General features: G+C 49.4%; 1 protein-coding gene across 1 annotated transcript; it reads right to left on the bottom strand.

Annotated features, from left to right (window-relative positions):
- Positions 1-5,119: 5,119 nt before the first annotated feature.
- On the bottom strand, positions 5,120-11,192 carry LOC127136448 (uncharacterized). Its single transcript, XM_051063002.1, has 2 exons — positions 8,494-11,192; positions 5,120-5,204 (listed from the first exon to the last, which is right to left on the bottom strand). Exons 1-2 carry the CDS (start codon positions 11,190-11,192, stop codon positions 5,120-5,122), a joined length of 2,784 nt encoding a protein of 927 aa, XP_050918959.1.
- Between the last annotated feature and the right edge of the window lie 2,148 nt (positions 11,193-13,340).

Genomic DNA, 13,340 nt, shown 5'->3' on the forward strand with positions numbered 1-13,340 from the left:
TGCTATGGATATTTTGTAAGAAACATATTTGTTGAATGCTAAACTAGTTGATACTCCTATGGATCCAAGTGTCAAACTACTAGGGGGAGCCTCTATCTGACTCAGGAAGGTATAAGAGATTGGTTGGAAAGTTGAATTATCTCACAGTCACTCGTCTAGACATTTCTTTTGCAGTTAGTGTGGTAACTCATTTCTTAAATTCCCCTTGTCAGGAACACATGGATGTTGTTATCCGGATTCAGAGATACATCAAATATGTTTAAGGAAAAGGTCTAATGTATGAAGATAAAGGACATATTCAGATAGTTGGATACTCTGAGGTTGATTGGGCAGGGTCACCAATTGATAGACGATCCACCTTTGGGTATTGTGTACTTGTTGGAGGAAACCTTATATCCTGGAAAAGTAAGAAACAAAACGTAGTTGCAAGATCAAGCACCGAGGCAGAGTATAGGGCCATGGCAATGGCAACACGTGAACTTATTTGGTTAAAACAGTTACTCAAGGAACTTCAAATTGAAGAAGCAAGACCAATGATACTTATTTGTGATAATCAAGTTGCATTGCACATTGTTTCAAATTCAGTCTTCCATGAGAGGATCAAACATATTGAAATAGATTGTCACTTTATCAGAGAGAAGATCGAGTCAGGTGACATCGTCACAAGCTTTGTCAACTCTAATGATCAATTGGCATACGTGTTTACAAAATCCATACGAAATCCCAGAACTAATTATATATGTAATAAGCTTGGCGCATTTGACTTATATGCTCAAGTTTGGGGGGAATGTTGATATTTGTAAATACATATTGTCAAGAATATTTGTATATAGAATAGTCTCACATCACCTATATCATGTAATTAGTTGTAATCTCTCTATATATAATAAAGTCTCCGTAATTCTTTTCAAGATACACAGTTTATTCAAATGTTTTTTAGTCTATTGTATTTCAACAATAATAATGTTTTAAAACGGTTAGCAGATGATTATAATAGGCGTATATTGATAAATGTATTGTTGTTTTTTTACAAAATCAAAAAATTTAAATAGACGTAGTTATATTTTTTAAAATTGTGAAAGTAAAACAAAGTTTGCTTATACTAAGTAATTGATTCCAAAAATAATATTTTTTAAAGATTTTAAATATATTAATATTTATTAAACTATTTAAATTTCAAAGACATTAAATATAAAAAATAAAAATAAAATTATATTTTAAATATATTATGGGATCATTTAAATTGAATATTTGTAACAAAATATTTAATCATCTTGGTATGTAAATGTCAATAAAAATATTATATTGAGCCAAAAAAAACATCTCTTATACTCCCTACTACATGTTCTATACTCTTTGGTAGTATATGTGACTCAATTATGGCTCTAATTTTTATCGAAGAAGTCCAACGTTCTTTAACTTAACAGGTGACGAGGAAAGAGATCACGCATGCATTCAATTAAATGCACGCTTTCAAGGATGTATGTCCCTAATGGATTCCAAGATATTTTCTGATCTCACCTGATCAGGAGGGCCTTCCAAGGTCTTGGTGAATGGGCCGGAGAATGGAATGAGAGGGGGGTGTACCTGCAAGGTGCTCCAACGCTTAAGTCAGAAAAGGTACAGAATGAGGTTATCAGGGTGTGAGTTAGAATACCTGCCCCTTTGCCATGAAAGGGGTATTTATAGTGAGCCCCCAGCGCTGGGCCAAGGCTCCTAATGGGCTGGATTAGCTAGGCCCAAGGAGGAGCTGCCAGGGGACGCGTAAGAAGCGTTAAGACCTAGACCAAGGTCTGCCCCCTGGTCCAACTGCCCCTATCCCTAAGGAGACAATATAGGGGAGTTGGGTGACGTGGTGAGTGAGATGCCGTTATGGCTCTGCCCGACACAACTCAGGTGTCCGCGACGTGGTTGACGGGGAGTGGATGGAGGTCGTATGAGGAGGGCCCGCTCGTTGCCCGACACGTGTTTAAGAGGCCGGGGAGACGTTCGTCGGGCGGACGGTTGTCCACCTGACGTGTCCTCGTGGTCGTGTGGGCATGGCCGTTTGGACGTGGGCTTGGCGAGCATTGGGCCGTGCCGTGCCAAGGGTCATGGCCCAGTCCAGAACAGGAGCCCCCCAAGTCGAGTCTCTGAGCCAGAGAGATGACTTATGTTTCAACTAAGGGTTCCCCGAGACGATGGGGAAGCTTGATCGTTAGACAGGTGAGGTCGTAACAGACCTATTCATGACCGACCCTTTCTTCGGGAATGTCGGGGATGGAGGTGATCGGTTGATCTGCACCTTCCTTGTAGTAAACGTGGGTAAGGAGCGGGGAGGAGGCGTCTTGGTGAGTCGAGGAGACGGATAGGTGCTCGGGTCGTTTCAGCTTCTTATCTTTGATAGACGTGTCTCAGAATTAGTGGGGTCGCTTCGTTTCGTGTGCAAAGACGGCGTAGGCAGGCTAGGCAATGATGACCTAGCGTGTTGGTCCACGTGCCAAGCCCTATAAAAGAGGGGTTGAGTAACTTCACTTCCACTTTTTTCGCTCATACGTTCACCGGAGATCTCCACCTTCTCTCTCGTTTGCTTGCTCAACCGTCTGGACCGCCGTCTCCGCCCATCCTCCTATCTGAACCACCGTCTTCTGCTCGGACACCACCGTACCCTTTCAACTTAACTATGTCAGGTATGATTTTCCACTGTGACCCATTCTTTTTCCTTGTTGTTTTCTGTCAAACGCATGATAATGTTGTAGAAATGTGGTTAGGTTTAACTTGGGAACAGTGTAGTGGACTGTAGGTGTATATTAGATGGTAGAAAATAGGGTTGGGATCCTACTGTACCGGGCATAAACTTCATATGTTGGGCAATACTTGCATAGGCTGTATGAAGTTTATGCCCGGTCTCCATAGAGTGCGCGCGCCACCGAGTTGAGCACGGTTAGTGTCCGTCGCCGCTACGCCCTTTCACTTGACCTGCGGTGGAAGGGTGGATTTGATATGACGTCGAATTCACTCTTTCTGTCTGCGTTTCAGGTGCTACCGGGCGCTTACGACCGAGGAAGGAAGATTCTGGGTCCTCCACCGAAGACGCGACAATCGCTCGTCTCCCTGTCGGGGATGGGAGTGTCCGAGATGGTACCGAACACGCCTCCTCTTCCGGGCAGGTCGACTTCTCATGGGTTGCGGACGAGCCCTTGGAGGAGGAATCAGACTTCTGTGACGAGGCCATCACCGCTTACGCTATGGTCGAGACCATAAGCCGGGAGGATCCACCAAACTGGTACTGCTGCGCCCCCAAGGAAGAAGACCGCATTTGTCATCATTTCCCGGGGAAGCAGTTCACCATGTATGAATTTGCTTTTCGTGAGGCGGGGATCAGACTGCCCTTCAACTCCTTCCAGATGTCGGTCTTCAAGTGGCTCCGGCTGGCGCCGTCCCAACTACATCCTAACGCCCTCGCATTTATGCGGGCATTCGAGTTAGTTTGCCAGTTCCTCGGCATTGGTTGCACCCGGGCTCTCTTCTTCCACGTCTTCCATCTCCAGAGGTCCGGTTCCCGTGGTCGCCACAGTTGGGTTTCCTTCAAGCAGCCCGTGCGTCTGTTCAAGACGTACGAGGATTCTGTTCGCCATTTCAAAAGCCGGTGGTACGTGGTGATGCCGATTACCCGGGCTGCCCTTCACTCTTTATACTACTATCAACGGGAACCCAACGGGGAGGAGACGCTGATGTCGAAGATACCGCTGAGGTGGCAGCGTGATCATTTCGATCTCTCCACGGCGCATTACCGGGTCAAGTACGCGATGCTCGGCGAGGAGGATAGGCTCGCGTACAAGAAGCTGGTCGATTACGTGCAGAGCTTCAGCTTGGGGTTCTGGGCGAATCGGCAGGGCGTGCCCTACCTGGATGAGGTCGGGGAGCTAATCACCGAGACGCGTTATATCAATACGAAGGCTCTGCTCGAGTGTGATACCGAGGAGGAAGCTCTGGCGTTATTGAGTAGGCAGACTTTGTTTAGCATTTTATTTCTGTTTATGACTTATGACTTCGGTCGCTAATGTTTGTGTGTAATTTATTTGCAGGTGCCATGCCCAATGCTCGTGATCGGGTGCTGAAGCTAGCGAATCAGGTCGGCGCTCCTGACCGGGTGCCCAAGAAGAAGAAGAAAACTGCGGCCCGTGTCTCGGAGACTGCTGGCGATGCCGGGGTCGGTCCCTCGCAGGCGGCGAGCGTGATTCCTTCCTCTCCTCCTCGGTCTAACCCGATCAACATTCCTGATAGCAGTCCGTCGCCAGCGGCTTCTCCCCTCCATAAACGGAAGCGTCCGGCTGGGGCCCTTACCAGGTCGTCTCCAGGAAGTCCGAACGGACCGGGGAGCTATCTTCTACCTCCCTGCTATGTGGAACGGTCGTTCTTCAAGGCCGAGGAGTCGATTGTTGTGCCCGCGCCTGAGGCCAAGGCTATTCTGGACCAGGATGCTGCTGCTCGGAGAAAAGATCTGGCCAGGGATATTGCTGCTGTCATCCGGGTGATGGAGACGGCCATGGTTTTGACCGACACTTCGGTCTCCACTGCCTCGCTGGAGGGTGCCCTTTTGCGGGTCCGGGCGGAGAAGGAAAAATTATCTAAAGATCTGTCGGACTACAAAGAAGAGCATCAGCTGCAGGAAGGGCTGAGCCGGAAGCTGGAGGAGGTGGAGAAGGAGAGGGACCAGTTGAAGGCTGCGACGGCGAGCTTGGAAGAGCAGGTGGCCGACCATCAGAAGCTGACCGAGGACAACGCTGGCCTACGGGCTCAGGTTGCGTCTCTCGAGGGAAAGGTCCGTCCTCTGGCAGATGAGACCGAGGAGGAACGCGCCCTTGGTTCGCGCGGTGAGTTGCTAGGGCATATTCGGACTCTCAACCAAGATCTCGTGGCCTGCTTCAAAGAGGGTTTCGACAATGCTGTCGAGCAGCTCGGGCTTCTGAACCCTGAGTTGGTGACAGCAGGGTCGGCCTATAACTACTGCGTCCAGGATGGTGAGATTGTCTGCCCGTTTGAAGTGGAGGAGGAGCTGGGGGGAGAAGAAGAAGAAGAAGAAGAGGATGAAGAGGTGCTCCGAGCGGAGTCTTAGTTTATCTGTTTTTCTTTGATTCTAGTCATCATGGCCTGCGTGCCTTATGTATTTTGGCCTTCGGGCGTTGTAATATGGCCTTCGGGCGTACTTGGCTTCGGCCACTCTTATTGTTTTTAATGTATGAATATTTTCGTTATCATTCATTGTGCTCGTTTGTGTCTGATACTTGTTTGTATGAATTCGTACTCTGCTCGACTTTGTTAATCTCCTCGGTTTAGGGAACCGACGAAGTGTCGGGCTTTGTGCCCGTGGGTATCGAAGCCCGGGTCCGTTGTTCGAACCCTGGTCCCGAGGCTTGGGTCCTCCCATCGCGAGCTGGGTGCCCTGCCAGTCTTGGTACTTCGACGTTGAGCCTTGGTCAAGATCCCAACCGTCGGGGAGGGTTGTGTTTGTTATGTGACCCCGGATCGTTCCCGGGTCTCGTGGTTCCTCCCTGGGGTTTTGGGGACGAAGAGCGTGGTCGTACCTGCCACGTCTCCCCGTGGTGTATTTAGCTGTAATATTGTCTAAGTTTTTCTGCGTTCCATGGTCGAGCGAGTTGTTCTCCTTGTAGGTTTTGTAGGTAATAGGCCCCGTTGCTCGTTTTGTCGCGGACGCGGTAAGGGCCTTCCCAGTTGGCCGCCAGTTTGCCCTCTCTCGGGTTTTTCTGGTTTCTTCTGAGGACCAGGGTGCCGACCTGGAACTCTCTTTTTATGACTTTCGCGTCATGGCGTAGTGCTATCTTTTGTTTGAGGGTTGTTTCCCGGAGAGCTGCTTCGGAACGTATCTCCTCGACTAGGTCGAGCTCGGCTCTAAGGGTTTCATCGTTCATTTCCTCGTCTAGGGGCTCCTCTGTCCTCCTCGTTGGCGTCCGTATCTCCACCGGGATGACTGCCTCGGTGCCGTAAGTTAGTCGGAACGGGGTTTCCCCGGTGGTAGAATGTGGTGTCGTGCGGTAGGCCCATAGGACGCTATGTAGCTCCTCGACCCATGCCCTCTTTGCCTCGCCGAGTCTGCGTTTGAGGCCACGTAAGATTACCCTGTTGGCCGCCTCTGCCTGCCCGTTCGTCTGCGGATGCTCGACATACGTGAAATGCTGTGTGGTGCCCAGGCTGGCGATGAAGTCCTGGAATCCTCCGTCCGTGAATTGTGTCCCGTTGTCTGTGACAAGTGCCTGGGGTATACCGAACCGAGCGAGGATGTTGCGTTTGAAGAACCGGAGAATGTTCTGCGCGGTTATTTTAGCCAGTGCCTCCGCCTCGATCCATTTGGTGAAGTAATCCACCCCGACGATGAGGTATTTATTCTGATATGATCCGGTGACGAAGGGTCCGAGGATGTCCATGCCCCACCACGCGAAGGGCCATGGGGAAGACAATGATTTGAGGTCGTTCGGGGGTGCGAGGTGCATGTCGGCATGTCGTTGGCATTTGTCACATCTTTTGACGTGCTCTTTCGAATCGTTTTGCATGGTCGGCCAGTAGTAGCCTGCTCGAAGGGCTTTTCGTGCGAGCGATCGTCCGCCGAGGTGTTGAGCGTTAATTCCCCGGTGTATCTCTCCAAGTATGTCGGGGACTTTCTCTTCCTCGACGCATTTGAGTAGTGGGATGGAGAATCCTCTTCGGTAGAGTTTGCCTTCGAGGAGTACGTACGAGCATGCGCGTCGTTTGACAGTGGTCGCCTCTTTCGGGTCAGCCGGGAGTTCGTCTCGTGTGAGGTAATTGTAGATGGGTGTCATCCAACAGTGGGCATCTCCAATAGCGTTGACCTCGAGTGGAGGCGGTAGTTTGTCGATGCTGGGCCGCGGGAGAATTTCTTGGATTACTGATTTATTCCCACCCTTTTTCCTCGTGCTGGCTAGTTTCGAGAGAACGTCTGCCCGTGTGTTGTGCTCGCGGGGTATGTGTTGAACTTCCCATTTTTCAAGTCTATCAAGTTTTTCTTTGACGAGGGACAAGTACCCGAGGAGGTTGTCGTTCTTGGTTTGGTATTCTCCTCGCACTTGTGAGGCCACGAGCTGGGAGTCGGTGGATATTTTTACCTCTTTTGCTCCCAGGTCCTCGGCTAACCTCAGGCCTGCGAGGAAGGCTTCGTATTCGGCTTGGTTGTTTGATGTTGGGAACGCTAGCGCTAACGATACCTCTATCAGGATCCCTTCTTCATTTTCGAGGATGATCCCGGCCCCGCTGCCTGATGTGCTAGAGGCGCCATCGACGAAGATCGTCCATTTGTGGGCGCTTTCTGCTGGAGTCGGGCAGTGGGTCATCTCCGCGACGAAGTCGGCCAGCGCCTGAGCTTTCAAGGCTTTCCTACTTTCGTATTGTATGTCGAATTCGGAGAGTTCTAGTGACCACTTGAGCATCCTCCCGGCCATATCCGGGCGCCCGAGCAGCTGTTTGATTGGCTGGTCGGTCCTCACCTTTATCGTGTGTGCGAGGAAGTAATATCGTAGTCTCCTCGCTGTGTTGATGAGGGCCAGGGCGACCTTTTCGATTTGCTGATATCGGAGCTCGGGACCTTGGAGTGCTTTACTCGTAAAATAGATGGGCTTTTGTCCTTCGTCGGTTTCTCTTATTAGAACGGCGCTGACGGCCTCGGTTGCCACGGATAGGTATAAGTATAGGGTTTCCTTTTCTGATGGCCGTGATAAGACCGGGGGTTGGGACAGAACCTTCTTTAGATGGAGTAGCGCTTGCTCGCATTCATCGGTCCAGTCGAAGGTAGCCTCTTTGCGAAGGAGTCTGAAGAATGGCAATGCGTGCTGGGCGGACTTGGCGATGAAACGGGAGAGTGAGGCGAGCACTCCATTGAGTGACTGGATCGATTTTTTGGTTTTCGGGGTCGGAAACTCCGAGAATGCCCGGCATTTGTCGGGGTTGGCCTCGATCCCTCTTTCGGTGAGATAGAAACCGAGGAACTTGCCTGCCCGGACTCCGAACGTGCATTTCTCGGGGTTGAACCTCATTTTACACTGTCTCGCCTGCTCGAATACCTTCGTAAGGTGTCGAGCATGGGTTATCTCCTCGTGTGATTTGACGATCATGTCGTCCATGTATACTTCGAGCATGTCCCCTATTTCGTCCTTGAAGACTTTGTTCATCATGCGTTGGTATGTAGCGCCAGCGTTCTTGAGCCCGAACGGCATCACGTTGTAATAGTAATTGCCCGTTGGGGTCATGAACGCTGTGTGTTTCTTGTCTGCGGGCGACATAGGGATCTGGTTGTATCCACTATATGCGTCCATGAAGGACAAGAGTTTAAAACCTGCAGAGTTGTCCACGAGCGAGTCTATATTAGGGAGGGGGAAAGCATCTTTCGGGCAAGCCCTATTAAGATCAGTATAATCAACACACATACGCCATTTTCCATTATTTTTCTTAACGAGGACTACATTAGAGAGCCAGGTTGTGTACTGGGCTTCAGAAATAAAATTTGCCTCTAAGAGGTCTTTTACAGCTCGCTCGGCAGCCTCTGCCTTTTCGGGCGATTGCTTGCGTCTACGCTGTGCTATGGGCTTGGCTGCCCGGTCTACAGCTAGCTTATGACACGCGATCTCGGGGTCCAGCCCGGGCATTTCTGCGGCATTCCACGCGAAGAGGTCGGAGTTCTCTTTGAGGCATGCTACTAGCTCTTCTCTTGTTTCCTCGGGTAGTCCCTTCCCTATCTTCACCGTCCTTTCCGGATCGTCCCCAAGAGGAATGAGTTCGAACTCCCCGTCGGGGATTGGTCGGACCGGGTGTTCGAGAGAGCGTTCCTTGGGGAACCTCCCCTCTTCGGTCTCGTCCAGCCCGATGCGACAGTCGAGGTCGATGGCGTTGACTCCTCGGGCAGGATCCTCGGTCTTGAGTTTTTTGTTGTTGCAGTTGCTCTTCGTGCTGACTACGGCCTGTCCTTTTACTGCGGCGTCGTAGCATCGTCGGGCTGCTTCGATGTCACCATGGATGGTGACCACACGTCCCAATTTGGTGTAGTATTTCATCTTCAGGTGGACGGTGGATGGGACCGCAGTGAGTTCGGCCAGTGTCGGGCGTCCAAAGATGCAATTGTAGAGAGACGGACAGTCTACGACCAGGAATTGGATTTTGACTTCCCTGGCCGTTTCTTGTTCGCCGAAGGTGACGAGGAGCTCAACATATCCCCACGGTCTGGTTGTTGCTCCGTTGAATCCTTGGAGATCTGATCCGACGTAGGGGGCTAAGTTGGTCTTGTCTAGCTTCAGAGTCTTGAAGAGGTGGACGTACATGATATCCACTGAGCTGCCTTCGTCGACCAGGATGCGTCGTACGTCGAATCGGGCCATCTTTGCTCTTATCAATAGTGGGATGGCCGAGTTCGGGGATCCGCCCGGGAGTTCCTCCAGGAAGAAGGATATTGGGTTGGATTTTCCCCGGTATTTTGTCAATGTCGCTTTCTGCTCGGGGGCAGTCAGTAGGAGTTCGTCGAACTTACGTTTGACGGAGAGGGCCGCGGATTCCCCGTTAGTTCCTCCTCCTGATATCACCAGTGTGGTAGGGAAGTCTTCCCAGGGGCTGAGTGCAGTGATCTTGCCCTCGGGCAATGGTTCGGGGAGGAAGAAATCTTCCGGTCGTGACACGCAGAGGGCCACTTGATAGGGAGAGTTGTCAGGGGGTGTGTTTTCCCGGGGTCTCTTCTTCTCTGGCTCGTCGTGTCTGGGAGCTTCGTTCTTCCTCGTGTACTGCTTCAGGTGCCCTTCTTGGATTAAAATTTCAATCGCATCTTTCAGGTGGACGCAGTCTTCGGTCACGTGCCCGTGACTTCTGTGGAACCGGCAGTACTTTGATTTGTCGGTGTGGGGCTTTGGTGCAGACGGTTTTGGGAACCTGACCCTGCCCTGCTTAAATTCAGAGTTGATACATTCTGCGAGGATACGCTCTCGAGGAGCTGTCAGTAAGGTGTACTCGCTATATCTGCCCGCGGGGCCTCTTCCTTCCCGGAGCTCGCGAGGTCTTTCTTCTCTTCGTTTGTCTCCGTTGCGACGGGAAATGCTCGTGTCCTCGCGTTTTGAGTGCTCGGTCTCCCCAGCGTTACGTCCGCTGCGGGCATTGTGTGCCACCTGCTTTTCCTCGTATCTGATGTAGGCCTGGGCTTTATGCAGGAGCTCGTTTAAGGTGCGGGGAGGCTCGATCCCTACGGCTCTGCTAAGTTCACTGCCGGGTAAGAGACCTCTCTCGAGGAGATACTTCTTCATGTGCTCGGTGGTATCTACCTCGACAGCTTCCTGGTTGAATCGCTCGATGTATGAGCGCAGTGTTTCATTCTTCTTCTGCACTATGGCTTCAAGGGTCGCCTCAGTCTTGAGGTGACGACGGGAAGCTGTAAAGTGCCGGGTGAACATGGACCTCATGACTCTCCATGACGTAATGGACTCAGGGGCCAAGCTTTTGTACCAGGCCATGGCCCCTTTCCTGAGGGTCGTTGAGAACAGTCGGCATTTGAGGTGCCCGGTTATATCATTGCGGTAGTCGAGCATCGCGTTGACGTTGTCGACGTGATCGTCGGGATCTGTAGTCCCGTCGTACACAGCTAGGTTTGGCGGTTTCTCCATGCCTTTGGGGAGCGGGGCTTCCATTATTGCCCGAGATAGGGGGCAATGCAAATCTTCCTCGTCGCTCCTTAAGGGAGACAGTTCGTTGTTGTCGGGGCTGTGCCCGCGCCTTGGTGATGTTCTCGCTCGACCACCGTCACGACGGGCGCGTGCCCTGCTGGCGTGGGGTTCGGGAGAGCGACGTCCTCGCTTCTTCGTTGGCTCCGAACGTTGTTGTATCCTACTCACCGGCTGGGGCCGGGCCTCTTGTCGTTCGGCTTCGAGGGCCATGATTCGTTCGTGCTGCTGGCGGAGCATAGAACCGGCCTGATTGAGGGCATTCACCATGGCAATCATTACGGCGTCTCCTTCAACGGGAACGGGAATGGGATGAAATGTCTCTGCCCCTAAATTGTGGGCGTGAGAGGCATCTCCGTTGTTTTGGGGCTCTGGAGACGGGGTGGATGGATGACCGTCCCGAACGTCCGCTTCATGGGATGGCGGGCCGTCGTCCATATTGTAGTTGACGAGGGGACGGCTGTGATCGCTATGTTGTTCTCCGGCCATGTTGGAAGGACAGAAATAAATGAGCTTTTGATCCTCGTTTGATGAAGATGGGGATAGCTAGTTCCCACAGACGGCGCCACTGATCTCACCTGATCAGGAGGGCCTTCCAAGGTCTTGGTGAATGGGCCGGAGAATGGAATGAGAGGGGGGTGTACCTGCAAGGTGCTCCAACGCTTAAGTCAGAAAAGGTACAGAATGAGGTTATCAGGGTGTGAGTTAGAATACCTGCCCCTTTGCCATGAAAGGGGTATTTATAGTGAGCCCCCAGCGCTGGGCCAAGGCTCCTAATGGGCTGGATTAGCTAGGCCCAAGGAGGAGCTGCCAGGGGACGCGTAAGAAGCGTTAAGACCTAGACCAAGGTCTGCCCCCTGGTCCAACTGCCCCTATCCCTAAGGAGACAATATAGGGGAGTTGGGTGACGTGGTGAGTGAGATGCCGTTATGGCTCTGCCCGACACAACTCAGGTGTCCGCGACGTGGTTGACGGGGAGTGGATGGAGGTCGTATGAGGAGGGCCCGCTCGTTGCCCGACACGTGTTTAAGAGGCCGGGGAGACGTTCGTCGGGCGGACGGTTGTCCACCTGACGTGTCCTCGTGGTCGTGTGGGCATGGCCGTTTGGACGTGGGCTTGGCGAGCATTGGGCCGTGCCGTGCCAAGGGTCATGGCCCAGTCCAGAACATTTTCTTTAACCAGTTTTGACATATAGTTGAAGATGATGTTGTCCAATTTATATCAGATGTTTTTATGACATGTAATTTTCACTCCTCTATTTTCTAAGACTCTTATCAAACTAATTCCTAAGGTAGATTGCCACCAAAATTTTAAAGAATTCAGACTCATTAGTTTGTACAACACTATTTACAAGCTTATTGCAAAAATTAAGGTTAACAGATTGCATCCTTATCTAAATCAGATAGTAAGAGTCTTACATAATAGTTTTTTTCCTGACAAAGGGACAATTGATAATGCAATTATCCTACAATAAGCACTTCATTCTATGCGTAAAACTAAAAAAGAAAAAAAAAACTAACATGGTGTCATTACTAAAAAAATACATTTTACATCGGACAAGAAGGGGATTTTACCTCGGCTACACAAACGAGGTAATGAAGGGAGGCATAGAAACTTGTCACTTTATCCCCCGATTTCTGATTAACCGGGGGAATAGTTGAAGTGGTCATTGATTTCACCAGCAACAACATTTTTATATTTTCAAAACTAGGGTTACACATCTCTTGGTTTCTGTCAAAAATCAAGGGGAAAATATATTTTTTTAAATAATTATTACTTTGTTTACACAAAATATTAAATTATATTATTTACAACTATTTGTTTTATTTATTAAAATACAAAATTTCTTATATTACATTATTTTGGTTTCAATCTATAAGTACAATTTTTTGACAAACATGATTCATCATCGTCGTTGTTGTTCTTAGAGAAGAACCAAATCTGAATATGTGAAGTCAAGTCTGTAGCGGTAAATTCATGACCATCAAGCTATGGATAAGCTAGACGTCAATAAAATCAGAGTCGTCACCGCGCTTTTATTGTTTCCAAGGGAAAAGGGAAAAGTACGAACAAAATTCAAAAGATAAGAAGTTTTCAAATCAAAACTAATAAAATGCCAGAGATTACAGGTAAGGGGGTTAGTTACACAGAGGGAAGGTATTAGCACCCAAAGTGTCCTAGGCACTCCTAGGGAGCCCTTTCTTATGTGCATATGTGCGTTTGTATAAATGATGTTTGCAATAAATAGAATAGGGAGATGAGAAAAGAATTCATTAATTATATTTTTATTTGACAAGACCTTCAGACTTGTGCCTACGTACCAACATAAAATGAAGGATCAAAACCTCGTAGTTCGTGGTATCAATTTCAAAGTGAGTGCATTGCTTTTAACAAAATTTTAAGTTTAACAAAGGCACAAAAGGTCTAAATTTTTTTGAATGGATGTTAGTTCTTTTTGGCTTTTGAAATTTTAAGTCAAGTATAGTTAAGTTTAGTTACAAGTTTGATTAAGAAAATAAGTTTGAAAATGCAATGACATAGGGCCAAAGTTTCTAGTTTGCAATATGGTATAAGTTTGAAAACACAAGCAAAGAAGATTTTAAAAGGAGGGAGAGATTTTGAAATTAAAGAAGTGGG

Source organism: Lathyrus oleraceus, chromosome 4, assembly GCF_024323335.1.
Source record: "Lathyrus oleraceus cultivar Zhongwan6 chromosome 4, CAAS_Psat_ZW6_1.0, whole genome shotgun sequence".
Lineage (NCBI taxonomy): Eukaryota > Viridiplantae > Streptophyta > Magnoliopsida > Fabales > Fabaceae > Lathyrus > Lathyrus oleraceus.

What these genes read in the sequence shown, in the direction of transcription:
- LOC127136448 (XM_051063002.1), bottom strand. Translation starts at nt 11,192, where the DNA reads ATGGCCGGAGAACAACATAGCGATCACAGCCGTCCCCTCGTCAACTAC. An exon ending in AATTTTATTTCTGAAGCCCA is followed by an intron (nt 5,205 to 8,493) that starts GTACACAACCTG and finishes AAAAACAATAAG; the next exon opens with AGTGGCCGAAGCCAAGTACG.